At 43.1% G+C, this 11,595-nt stretch overlaps 1 protein-coding gene and 1 long non-coding RNA gene across 3 annotated transcripts; one reads left to right on the forward strand and one right to left on the reverse strand.

The window, feature by feature from the left end:
* Positions 1 to 476: 476 nt before the first annotated feature.
* On the reverse strand, positions 477 to 11,093 carry LOC117966960 (dual specificity calcium/calmodulin-dependent 3',5'-cyclic nucleotide phosphodiesterase 1B-like). Of its 2 annotated transcripts, none has more exons than XM_059011581.1 (14): positions 10,722 to 11,093; positions 6,904 to 7,017; positions 6,180 to 6,362; positions 5,723 to 5,789; positions 5,361 to 5,477; positions 5,132 to 5,272; positions 4,632 to 4,732; positions 3,847 to 3,972; positions 3,341 to 3,442; positions 3,116 to 3,236; positions 2,485 to 2,566; positions 1,755 to 1,872; positions 1,084 to 1,220; positions 477 to 786 (listed from the first exon to the last, which is right to left on the reverse strand). In XM_059011581.1, exons 1-14 carry the CDS (start codon positions 10,817 to 10,819, stop codon positions 695 to 697), a joined length of 1,599 nt encoding a protein of 532 aa, XP_058867564.1. In that variant the 5' UTR covers positions 10,820 to 11,093; the 3' UTR covers positions 477 to 694. The 2 variants fall into 2 exon arrangements, with proteins under 2 accessions (XP_058867564.1, XP_058867565.1); XM_059011582.1 differs by lacking the exon at positions 10,722 to 11,093 and adding an exon at positions 8,638 to 8,820.
* LOC131709256 (uncharacterized) lies at positions 1,810 to 3,907 on the forward strand. Its single transcript, XR_009311436.1, has 3 exons — positions 1,810 to 1,890; positions 2,463 to 2,577; positions 3,827 to 3,907. It is a non-coding gene; the product is annotated as an uncharacterized LOC131709256 (long non-coding RNA).
* Positions 11,094 to 11,595: the final 502 nt, after the last annotated feature.

Below are 11,595 nucleotides of genomic sequence, written 5' to 3' on the forward strand. Positions count from 1 at the left end.
AGATGGCTAACGCGTCCTGCAGATGTGAAGTTTGTTTTAACACAATACCCAGAGGTACAGTCTAGCTGAGCGGATGAGATAAGAAACAGCTTCTCCTGCCAACGGCTTACTTGTAAGATTTCGAATGGGAACAGTACTCTTGGGATTGCACATGGCTATGCCAGTTTTAGCGCTGCTGGAAAATCTTAATAGATGTCTACAAGACTTTTCCCACAAGTTGAACAACTTTTACGTTTGCTTCTCGTTTCGCCAGCATCTTTGGCCCAAGCAGAACTCAGTTTTAGCAGCCTATGACGACTGAAGTCCTGGCTGCGCAGCAGTATGACACAAAGCAGACTGAACTCCATAGCAGTTTGTCACACACACCAAGACATTCGGGGTGACATCAATCTGCCTGAACTGGAAAAGGAATTATATTTCAGATCAGACATATAATGACCCTAATTTGTCAAGTAACAATGCGATCAAGCATAGCGTTTCTGAAGCAGAATAGTTTATAGTTAAAATACACATTAAAAACATTTCTTATCGCTGTTACTGTTTCGATACTCGCCATCTGTGTTTCTAAGAATTTGTCCTATATTGCCACACGTTTTGTCCCCAACACCTTACAGTAGAGATTGGCGCCTGTGGGCAGGGTGGCGGAATTTGCCATGACACCCACGCCAGGCACCGGGCTGCCCCGACCAGGACGCTAGTCCTTGTGACGGAGCTCCACTGCGTTCTCCTCCGAGAAGTCCTCTTCACCCGAAGACAGCTCCTTAATGGAGCACTGGTCTGCAGATTCTGTGGGGTGGTAGGGAGTGGGGAGAGGGACATACAAGGAGGGTTGTTACAAAGTTAATAACCTCCAATTCCAGATTCAACACATTTTCCCTCTAATAATAATAATACCATCAAAAACTATTCTCTTTAGAAAACAGTAAAAAGGCACTTGCATGATCCTTATCGCTATTTGCACTTGTGCGCTCATGCCACCTGTTGGACATTTGACATTACAGCTCTTTCTGTGAAATGAATGAGGAAGTTCATTGAAGTCTCTGATCCGAAGCGGTGTGTGTGTGTGTGTGAGTGATGACGTACTGTTGGCAGCTCGCTCCTTCCACTTCAGTTTGTTCTGCTGCGTGTACCGGGTCCAGGTGGAGCGGAAATTGCGCAGCTCGGCTGTGATGTGTGCTTGATTCCACTCCAGACCCCGAGAGCTCTCTCTCCACAAGAAACTGCGCACACAAAGTTTGATTTTAATAGTTTAAACGGACTGTTTTTGTGTTTAGACAGCTTCTGGTACAGTGTTACTGAAATGGTACATAAGGTACCGGTACACACACACATACACATATATATATATGCTTTTTCCATCCAGCTGAAGAAGGACTTGTAGTCCGAAATGTCCTGATATAATTTATTTTATTTTATGAATTATTCATAACTTTTTCTTTTGATTTTGCACCTTTTGGTACACAGCAGTTTTCCTTTTTCAAATTATATATTTTGCTCAAGAGAGCCAACTTTCCTACGTTTCTGTATGTTTAACATACATTTGTAAAGGGACTGTGATTAAACAAATAGTCAACTACACTGACTTTATTTAAGTCTAATAATATATATCTATAATGTATTACTATTTAATGTGCCATCTTATATGCCACCTTTAATTTAGATTTAAAAAATCCTGCAGTTTTAGCACAAGTACTTTTACAAAGAAAAACACTTGTAAAAAATACTACATTCGCCAGTAGCGAGGCAGGGTTTACCTGAGCCTTTTGCAGGAGTCGGGCGGTGACGGGTTTTCCTGAACCAGCGGGATCACGATCTTCTCAGCCATGTCCGTCAGCAGAGAGAAGGTGGGCTCCACGATGAAATCAATGAACCCTGGTGCAGCACACAAAGGTAACGATAAAACGAGTCAAACAAAGGCAGTAACACCGGTGGCACAGGAAATTAGTTGACATTGCCTGAAGCAGGGTTTCCCAACCCTGGTCCTGAGGGACCCCCCTGTGTCTGCTGGTTTTCATTCCAGCTGAGCTGTCAATTACCTAACTGAACCCTTAATTGAACTATTCATTAGCTTAATTAGACCTTTTTAATTGTTTTTAAAGTTGGAGATTTCAAGTTAACTATACAATCTGCAACTTTTTAGGAGCTGAGAACAATTACAAAGGTCTAATTAAGCACATTATTAGTTAAATTAAGGGTTTGATTAAGTAATTGAGAGCTTCAATTCGACATTTGTCATCTTATCTATCTAGGTGTAAAGTAAATTCATGTTTAATTTATTTTTCTGATTTGAAGAAAAACAACGTTCTAACACGCGCCTTATTTATTCTGTTATTAATGTTTTTCTGTTGGCATAACTTAACTTATATTTCTAAGAATAGTGAAAAAGATGATTGTGGTTTCATGTTGTACTTGAGATTTCTGTACTCTCAAAGGTAACCGCGATGTCCTCCTTTTTCTTTAAGTATTCGAACCCTGCTCACTTACCAATCTGGGACTGGGCTACCAGCGTGGTCTTGCGGTCACAGAGAGGAGAGAAAGGGAGCCCCAATTCTGCCTCCTTGTCTCCCTAAAAAAATGGTAATGGTTTTAGGCTTTTACCTATTTTTTTTTTTTTAGTTTTTTTTCTTCTCGGCAGTACACTTCCTTGTGACATTTCCAAGCATTTTTGTGCATTTTGCTTTCACATTTCTTAAAATGGTCAGTCTGAGAAATAAACTTTTGGGTTTTTTCATTACAAAACTCGCGCTACATTACTGTTTTTCATTGTGGTAACGGTACTCTTAAATGACCGTGCCTGCTTCTTTGGCTGAAGAGATGTTATCAGCTCATCATCTAACTGGGGAATCTGCTGCGCAATTAAATCATCCTTAAACTCCTGATGGTAAACAATGTAACTAAATCTATTATATCTGGGAAGATGCAACAGACGAAAAAAATCTGTTTAGGCACTCTACAATTTGACTGACAAAAGATAACGTTGGTTTATTGGAGTTCACAAAGATACATGTTTTCCTGTACTATGATTCTGTTTTTTCAGTGTAACTGCTTACTATCTGAGATGACCCTATCTTGTTTGCACATGAGCTGCATAGCTAGTTGTAATCCAAGGGATTACCTGCCTGAAGAACTCCTCCATCAGGGCCTTGGTCCAGCGAGCATGTAGAGCCCAGGGCTTGGTGGGGTGGCTGATATCTGCAGTGTGCAGCAGCAGGGACAGGGCCTTGGGCTTGTCAATCCTGGGGAGGGACAGAGCAGACTGCGGGTCAGGCCGGGGTGGGGGGGGGGGGGGGAGTGGGGGCGCTAGCTGTAGCGCAGGAGAGCACAGTGTCCTGCCTCTTACCTGTCCAGCTGCTGCAGACAGGTCTTCATGGACTTGACCTGCATGAGGTGGGTCGACATGTCCGTTGCCAGAACCATCTCGATGACGAGACTCCGCAGCTCCCTGCAGACACAGGCAGGCAGCATTGTGTGTGAGACTGAAATCACAGCTATCTGTGTGAGCAGCACAGACTAAAAACACACGCACACACCCACAACTAAACACAAACCAGCGAGACATTAGCATACAGTGCACGGCACACTCACTGTTTCAACTAATATCAAAAGGTCATATGCTGGTGTTAAATACAAAATATCTAAGTGTATCAATAGCTGCACCTTTTCAAGTTATTATGGTTTCTCTGTATAAGTGCTTGCACTATCAAGCCATTTTCTTTAACCACTGGGACCTCCTATTGAGATGTACCTGTGTTGGCCCTGTGGTCACAAAGTCAATAAACAAAAGTGTTTGAGCAGATTTGGGACTGAGTGGTGCGTTTCTGTACAGGACTCACTGCTGCCTCTTACCTCCATTCCTCCCGGGAGAGGTTGATGAAGATGTTCCTCTCATCGTCCTGCATGAGCCGAAACGCAGCGCTCACGTGGTGACTTTCCAGCACAGAGCGGTCGTTATAGATCATCGCGTAATCGGACCTTGACAGAAACAGTATTGAAGAATCAGACAGGAGGAATGGACTTGTGGACTTGGGACGCTTCCTCTCCCTTGAAGCCTGTGTTTCATTTCCCAGGAATGGGAGGTGAAAGGGGTCAACCTTGCCTTGCTGTTTATGAAAGCTTTCTTTGGGAGAAAGAAAAACTTGTTGCCGGGCCAGAAGAAAATCATATAGAACTGTGTTCTGGGAATTCCTTCTGCTTCATCATGCTCTCCTGTACTGTGCCATGCTTTTGTCGTGCCTTGCTGTGGTTTCTGTCGATTGCTATTACTACATGCAATTCACAATGTAATCCCCAAGTTTTGCTCTGGTGTTATGTACAGAATTTGTATATTAATCAAAACATGTAGTCTGTGCTTGCTGGGCAAAGAGCAACTACATCAGCCAAATCTAGGACCCCATTCACCTTGAGCTCTACAGAGAATTGATTTTATTTCTTGTTTTCTTTCCAAAAAAAAAAAAAAAAAAAATCCCACTGATCTAAAAATACGCTTTCTGAAAAGCATGTTTATGTGAAAGGCACGTTGAGAATGTCTAGCTGTCGGCTGGTTTAGAGTGGCAGCCGCTGGTATTTGGAGCAGTTCGAGTAGCTGTCCCATACATGTAGCTCAGAGAGAGGGGAGAGCCAGGGTCCCTTACCTGGTCTGCACGTGGAAGGGGTTGGTGGTGCCGGTGTGCTCAAAGTCGTGGATCGCAGCTGCAAAGAGCGCTGCAAGGATCTCCAGCTCGCTCAGCCAGTTCTGCAGGAGAGTCACAGACCAGCTGTCAGGCTTCTTTGAAGCTGTTAAGGTACAGCTATAGCCAAAAGTTTTGCATGAAATGAAACCTGCTGAATAATGTTACGTTAACATATTGAATCACATACCGCTTTGTAGTTTGCCATATACTTAACTAAAAACTGACAAATTGAAAAATGTGACATTTCGAAATCTAACATGAAATACTGTACTCCTGTTATGGCTTCCGGTAGACTTTTGTGATATCATTTTGTAGTTTATTTGATTACATGATGGTAAATAAAATATCTAAATGTTACTATATAAGTAATTTGTCTCGATCCTAAAATTCTAGGTGATGCTAAACTTTTAAACATGCCCCCCACCCCTCCCCTCCCCTCGGAGAGGGACAGTGACAGGTACCACTAAGCCTGTGCGCAGCAGGAGGCAGTGGACGGTCTGAGTGATGTCGGCCGCGTGGACGTGGCTGTGATACGGGTTCCGGTGCTTGTTGTATCCGCTCTCCAGAGCATCGAGGAAGGCGATCAGGAACGCGATTGGAATCTGTCAAAAAAGAAGACGCTGCATTTTGAATAACGAGACGCACTTTGCCATTTAGAGCTGAAATCAACGGAGGAACGGAAAAGGTCACCTTGAAGTGGCTGTTGAGCTCGTATCGAGTGAGGAGCTCGATGACCACGGTCCTCAGAGAGCGCTCCCTGCAGGCCGACTTCAGCGCAAACATGTCGAAGTTCCACCGGTCCACGTTCTGAAATACAGGTCTCCCCAGTAACCATTCTGTGGATAAGCTGTTCTCATCCTTATATATGCACCCCGTTACCACATGCACAGCTGACGGTCAAATTGCGTTCCCAATAATAATAAGCATAGTATTAGCAATAATAAAATCCTACACAGTAACACCTGTCTGCTACGATTCTCAATCCCCTTTATCACCTGAAACCCTTTAGCATATATTCCTTGCTGGTTTGCAAGAGTCACTAGTTTCATTACCCTCAGGCAGTGAAGCACAGCAGATGACTGGTTGGGAATGGCAGCAGAGTAGGCTTTCTTAAACATTCTGAAACAAAATGAGACAAGTGCAATTAGAATAGAAAGAAGTGGAGACAACGCCGATGGAAAAAGCACAAACAAAGAGACAACCCATTGATTCATCGTAGATTTCTGACTGAGAAACTTGACTGGGTGGGTGCGAATTAGAGCACAAAATTGGATATTTTCTAATGGGAATTTTATTGCGTGCGTGTGTGTATATATATATATATATATATATATATATATATATATATATATTTATAGTAACTTTTACTAGATTCCAAGTGTTAACCCAAAGATAAAGTTGCAGTGGGGGCTACATCCTCTTAGGCCAGTATGTGGAAGGCCTCCCTAGCTCAGCCTCCCTTGTGTCTCTCTGACGGGCAGGTTTTTTTTCGGGGTGGATTAGTCTCACCTCTCCACGAAGATGCCAGCCTGCACCACGTGAACAATGCTGCGGAATGTGCGCTTCTCGTCGGACCGCTTGCCAGGGGAAAGGGCCTTGTGGGTAAAGGTGGAGGACAGCCAATCACGCACCTCCGAGTGGACTGTGTCTGATCTGAGCTGCTGCAGGTCATCTTCGATATCCAGGATCTGCCTGTGAAGAGCAAACCAGGTTGCGTGTGTCAGCTTTCATTGCAATCACACATCTTAGAGACTGTTCGAATCCTGGACAGTGAGCAGCAGATACAGCTCTGGCCAAAAGTTTTCCATCACCCTATAGAATGTACTAATTTTGCTTCATAAAGTCGAATGAAACCTGCTGAATAGTATTACGTTAACATATCGAATCACATACCACTTTGTAGTTTTGCATATACCTTGCAAAAAAACAGACAAAAATGTAAAAATTTGACATTTTGAAATCTAACGTGAATACTATTATGGCTTCCAGTAGACTTTTGCAATATCATTCTGTAGTTTCTTTGACTACATGATGTCAAAATTATGTTCATGTAGTTTTTTTTTTTAAATGGATGTCTCAGTCCTAAAATTCTACGCCATGCAAAACTTTTTGGCCATAGATGTGCACTTCCTTGTTACTTTTTGAACCTCCCATATACACTTCAGAACATGGAAACTGCTTCCCTCTAAATTGGGATAATTTCCATGTTTATCCACCAGGTGGCAGCAGTTACCTGTTCTCGTCAATGTAAACTGCCTCTAGCAGAGAAGCTGTGTATTCCAGATTCTTCTTCATGTCTTCGAAGTCCACCTCTGCCTTGTCCAGCTGTTTCATCATGATGCGTAACCTGCAAACAAGAGCAATTTAAAGAAAGAGGAACCTACGGGGGGGGGGGGCTGTTGAGTACAACATACAGCACTGACATTCGAATCATTGCAATGGGGGGGCTTTCCTTGTTTGCATACTTGAAAAAAGAAACAGACTTGCTTGCACTGTTAGCTCTGCAACTTAAAAGAAAGCTGCTTTAACCTGCCCCAGACACTGCATAAACTGCCCCAGACAAATGCTTTACAAAACATTTAACATCAGCATAAACTGGAAGAAATAAAGAAACTAAGCAACTTCAAGAAAGCTGCCCCCTTTTCCCTGCTGCTTATTATTTGATGTGCTGTCCCAGATATTGACTCTAAATGCTGGATGTATATGAGGCTTGTGTGTCGGGGCTGAGTGGGATGACAGAAACATGCCCAGGCGAAGGCACGGACAGTTTTGTTTGCAAACACCCAGGGTGTTTAAGATGGGTCCCCGGGACCCCATCAGTGCTGCCCCACACTGCAGGTATCATGGGGGATTGTTCTTGAAGGCACACACCGCTAAAGGAAGGAGCTGAAGCAATGTGCTGCTCCGTGTGTGTTCAGCTTTCACTTCTTTCTTGCTGCCTCCAAGCGATGCAATTTAACACTATCACGGCCCGTTGCCTTTGCTTATGGGGGAGCAGCAGCAACGCATCATTAACTTTTGTTTTTCCATGACTGAGAATCCTATCACGCTCAAGCCAGGCTACTGTTGTTGCATCGCTGCCTGAAGCAGGAAATAATCTTCTGAGGAAATATACATGACTTTAACGCTCATTGTAAAATAATTCGGCTCAGTCTGGTAAACAGATGTTTTGACCAAAAATGTTAACGCTTGTTTACAATCCAGACTTAGATAAATAATGTGTTTAATTATGTAAATAGAGCTGAGCTGTGGGTTTTGTATGTTTCTGAGAAAGTGGTCACGTCTACGTCTTTTCTGTATCAGAAAATGTGAATGTTAGCATGTAAGCTGGCCTATGGTTTGTATCAACGCTGACGTGAGGTCATTTATCACCTGGAGAAACTGTGGTGCATCTAGGAGGTCCAATCAGAGTCACGGATATCGTATAATAATCAAAAACATGAAAAAATAAGATTAAAAGGGAGGTCATATTTTTACAGTTCTGGTTTTAAGCTCATTCCAAAGCCTAAAAATAAGTCTTGTTGCACAACTTCTAAACTGTTACCCTGAACAATGTTCTCCCTGCGCAAAATGTTCACAGAAAATATTTTTAAAGAACAGCATGACTCAACATAACCCGAGTGAAAACATTGGGTTAAAATAATAAGCAAAAGCAAAGGCTTTTTTTTTTGGAGTGATCTAAGCCGACGTTTGACAAATGACAAACAAACTTCAAAGTTAAACGCTATGATGCCAGGTTTGCAATGAGAGTACAGACTCATAAATGAGTTAGAAAGAAACAAACTACAAGACTGAGGGGGACTCAATGAACTGCTGGAGGGCAGGATCTCAGAGTCTGCTGTCCTGCTGGAGAGAAGACAGGCACACCCAGCAGTTCTACTCCTTTATGAACTCAGCAGAGAGAGAGAAAGAAAGTGAAAGAGGCAAGAGCAGTCCTGGACAGAACTCCTCTCGCTCGCTGACTTACCTTTTGATCGGAGCCTGTAGGTGTTTCTTGCGAACTCTCACAAACTCAGCCATGGGGGCAGGAGGAAGTGTCTGTGTGTGTGTGAGAATGTAAGAGACGGAGAGGCAGAGAGAGTGCTCTCAGGATGTGACAGGCTGAACGGTCCTGAATCTGTGTCAGCACAGAGTCAGCCTCTCTTCAGGGCCCCTGTGCGGCTGGGATTGGGCAGTCTCTGTGTGTTTATGTACATGTTTGTGGGGGTGAGGAGGGGGGGTAAGAGGGCAGTGTTTGTGGCTTTTTTTAGAAAACATTAAAAACTAGAGATGTACCAGCTTTTCCATTGCAAAAGCAACGAGGGGAGGAACCATCTGCATTAGCTCAGTAAAACCCACATCAAACAGTCAAATAGCAACAAACATAAGATTCCCCTCAGTGTGCCCTCTCTCTGTAGAATAAATACTTCACATATTTATTCACTTAAGGGCACAAAGTTTATACATTTTTTTCTATACTTTGAAAACTTATTTTCCAACTTTTTTTTTTAAGCCCCAATAAAAAAAAAATGGTATTGCCTTTTTCAGTTTATGATTGTGTTTCTCTTATTTCCAAGGCAGTAAGCAGAGACCTCCAGACTGATTTCACGTGAGCTACATTTTAACCTAGACGTGAAAGTCTAGTCAACAAGCCTGTTCCTCCCAGCAGCCCCGCCTTCAATAACTTACCAGAAGTAACCATGCTCACACTGTACACCAACTCCACCTGCTGGTCTTCTAATGTATAACAGCTCACAAAAATGAATGAGAAATACCAATGCAATCGGGAGTACGGTTTCTCTGTTACCCGCAGATGCTGAAGCAGTTTTGTTTTTTGGCTGCTTGGTCAAGCTGTGTACTGTTCCCATACTCCCCTGCCTTTTTAAAGTATTTATGACATCACGTCAATTGGAAAACCTGATGCCGCTCTTTAACAGTCAATGGGAACATTTTGAATGTGGTTATTTATAAAAGTGAAGACACTGGGAAACGCTTCCCTCGTTACATCTGGCGGCTGTCAGTGTCCGTCAATCTATTGCTTGTTTCGTTGACTGCTGTCAGTCCCCTCTCTTCAGCAAGAACAATGGGATCGAGCAGTTGAATGAGTTATATGAAAAGGCTAGGCTCAGACGCTTGGGTATAGAAACATGTGCATGGCATGATAGGGTAAACACGTCTAAGACAGAGAGTGCTCAGAGCATTGCAGATGGATCTGTTGAAGTGTCGCCATGGCGATTGAGCGTGTGAGGCAGTGTGTTTTGCCCCTGGGGGTGTGAGATACGCAAGCAGGGCTGTGGGGACTGTGACTGGAAGTGATGCCACACAGTGCCTGGGGAGATGCAGCCTCTCCACCCAGAACACTGGCACAGCCACCAGAGTGGAGTAAAGCATAGCCAATCCTAGCCATTCACCAGAGATAGCCAGAGTGGAGTAAAGCATAGCTAATATCAGCTGCTACCCAACCCAGACCTGACTATTACAGGAAAGAATACAATACAAATTAATTTTTATATAGCACCCTTCACGCCATGGCATTGCAGAGTGCTGTACAAAAACAAATCAAGAGAGCTCATATATGTAATACACTCCAGTTACAACTAGTTATATACAAGCACATTCAAAAAAGGATTTTTCAATTTAGACTTAAAACAATCCGATGTTTCAACCTGCCGAATGATAACCGGGATAGATTTCCACAAACGAGGAACAGTAAAAAGACCTGGCTCCAGTTGATTTAAGATGATTTTTTGGAACAACTAGAAGTTCTGCATTTTCTGATCTCAAAGAACGAATAGGAATGAATATACAGAGTTAGTAGTTATTGGAGACAGGATGGCCCTGATGCACAGAGGACCTTATAAGTTATTACAGCAACTTTAAAATCAATTCAGTAGCTCACTGGTAACCAATGTAAGGACCTGAGCACTGGAGTGATATGTTGAGAATGACGAGTATGAGAAAGCAGTCTGACAGCCCCAGACTGGAGAGATGCCATATTTAACAGTGTCGTGCATTACATAGATATTGTATTTAAATACACAGTAAACCAGTGGTTATAGTAAAGCTACTCACACATCAAACACTTTATTCCATTTTCTCCTGCTCATGGAAAGCATGATCAGCGGGGAGGAGCCCAGCTCTTCTCTGTTCTTCGTTGGGGAGTTCATCATCGTTCTGTCTCCTTGCTCAGAGCTCAGCCTGGTTTTCTGCACCAGAGATCTGTCCTACACAGCATGGGCAACCTGATTCCTAATTTAGATACCGTCTTTTTAAAATGGTAATGCAGGCAGCTCACAATCCTTTCTTTTTCCAGTTGTTAATTCCAAGACTGTCCACCTTGATGGTGCTTCTGTGCTTCAGTCCACTCTCCTGTGTTATGTGCAGCAGGTTCTTGTATTGGTCACTCTCTCTCTCGCTCTCTTGCTCTCTCTCGCTCTCTGTCTTGCTCTCTCTCTCTGTCTCCCCTGGTTCTGTGCAGTGCTGAGCCAGGGCTGGCTGCACTGCTGTGCTCCCCAGATCTCCTCTCGCTGCTTCTGTGAGCTCACCTGCGCACTGGGAGGGACTGATGCAACGTTTGTTTTACTGGCCAGCAGGCATGAGAAGATTGAAGATTAATAACTGGGTATCGAATTATACCTTTTAAGAGGCTATGCAGGTTTTTTTTTTGTATAACTGTATATGCACACAAGAATTCCGGTAGCTTTCAGAGAACTTGGTTTTCTGAAAAGTGAAACTTCCAGAAAGGGAATATCGTTACACATCGGAAAATAAATATTCTCATTTAGTTTTGTGAATGCTCCCGCTACACAGTAAATGATTGGATATGCTAATGAACAGTATGGTTTAAGTTCATGACAAGCTCTATAAATTAGCACACAAGCAAAGTTATTTATTTGAGGATTGCAGTGAGTAATGCAGCAGCAGAGCATTCAATTTCATCCCAGAA

This window comes from Acipenser ruthenus, chromosome 42 (genome assembly GCF_902713425.1).
Source record: "Acipenser ruthenus chromosome 42, fAciRut3.2 maternal haplotype, whole genome shotgun sequence".
NCBI lineage: Eukaryota > Metazoa > Chordata > Actinopteri > Acipenseriformes > Acipenseridae > Acipenser > Acipenser ruthenus.

Bases quoted from the DNA above. Each gene is read 5' to 3' on its own strand.
- LOC117966960 (XM_059011581.1), bottom strand. From the start codon at position 10,819: ATGATGAACTCCCCAACGAAGAACAGAGAAGAGCTGGGCTCCTCCCCG. The intron at 7,018-10,721 runs GTGAGTAGCTTT...TCTTGTTTGCAG, and splicing joins TGGAATAAAGTGTTTGATGT to GTTACGCATCATGATGAAAC. The intron at 3,237-3,340 runs GTAAGAGGCAGG...GTCCCTCCCCAG, and splicing joins TGTCTGCAGCAGCTGGACAG to GATTGACAAGCCCAAGGCCC.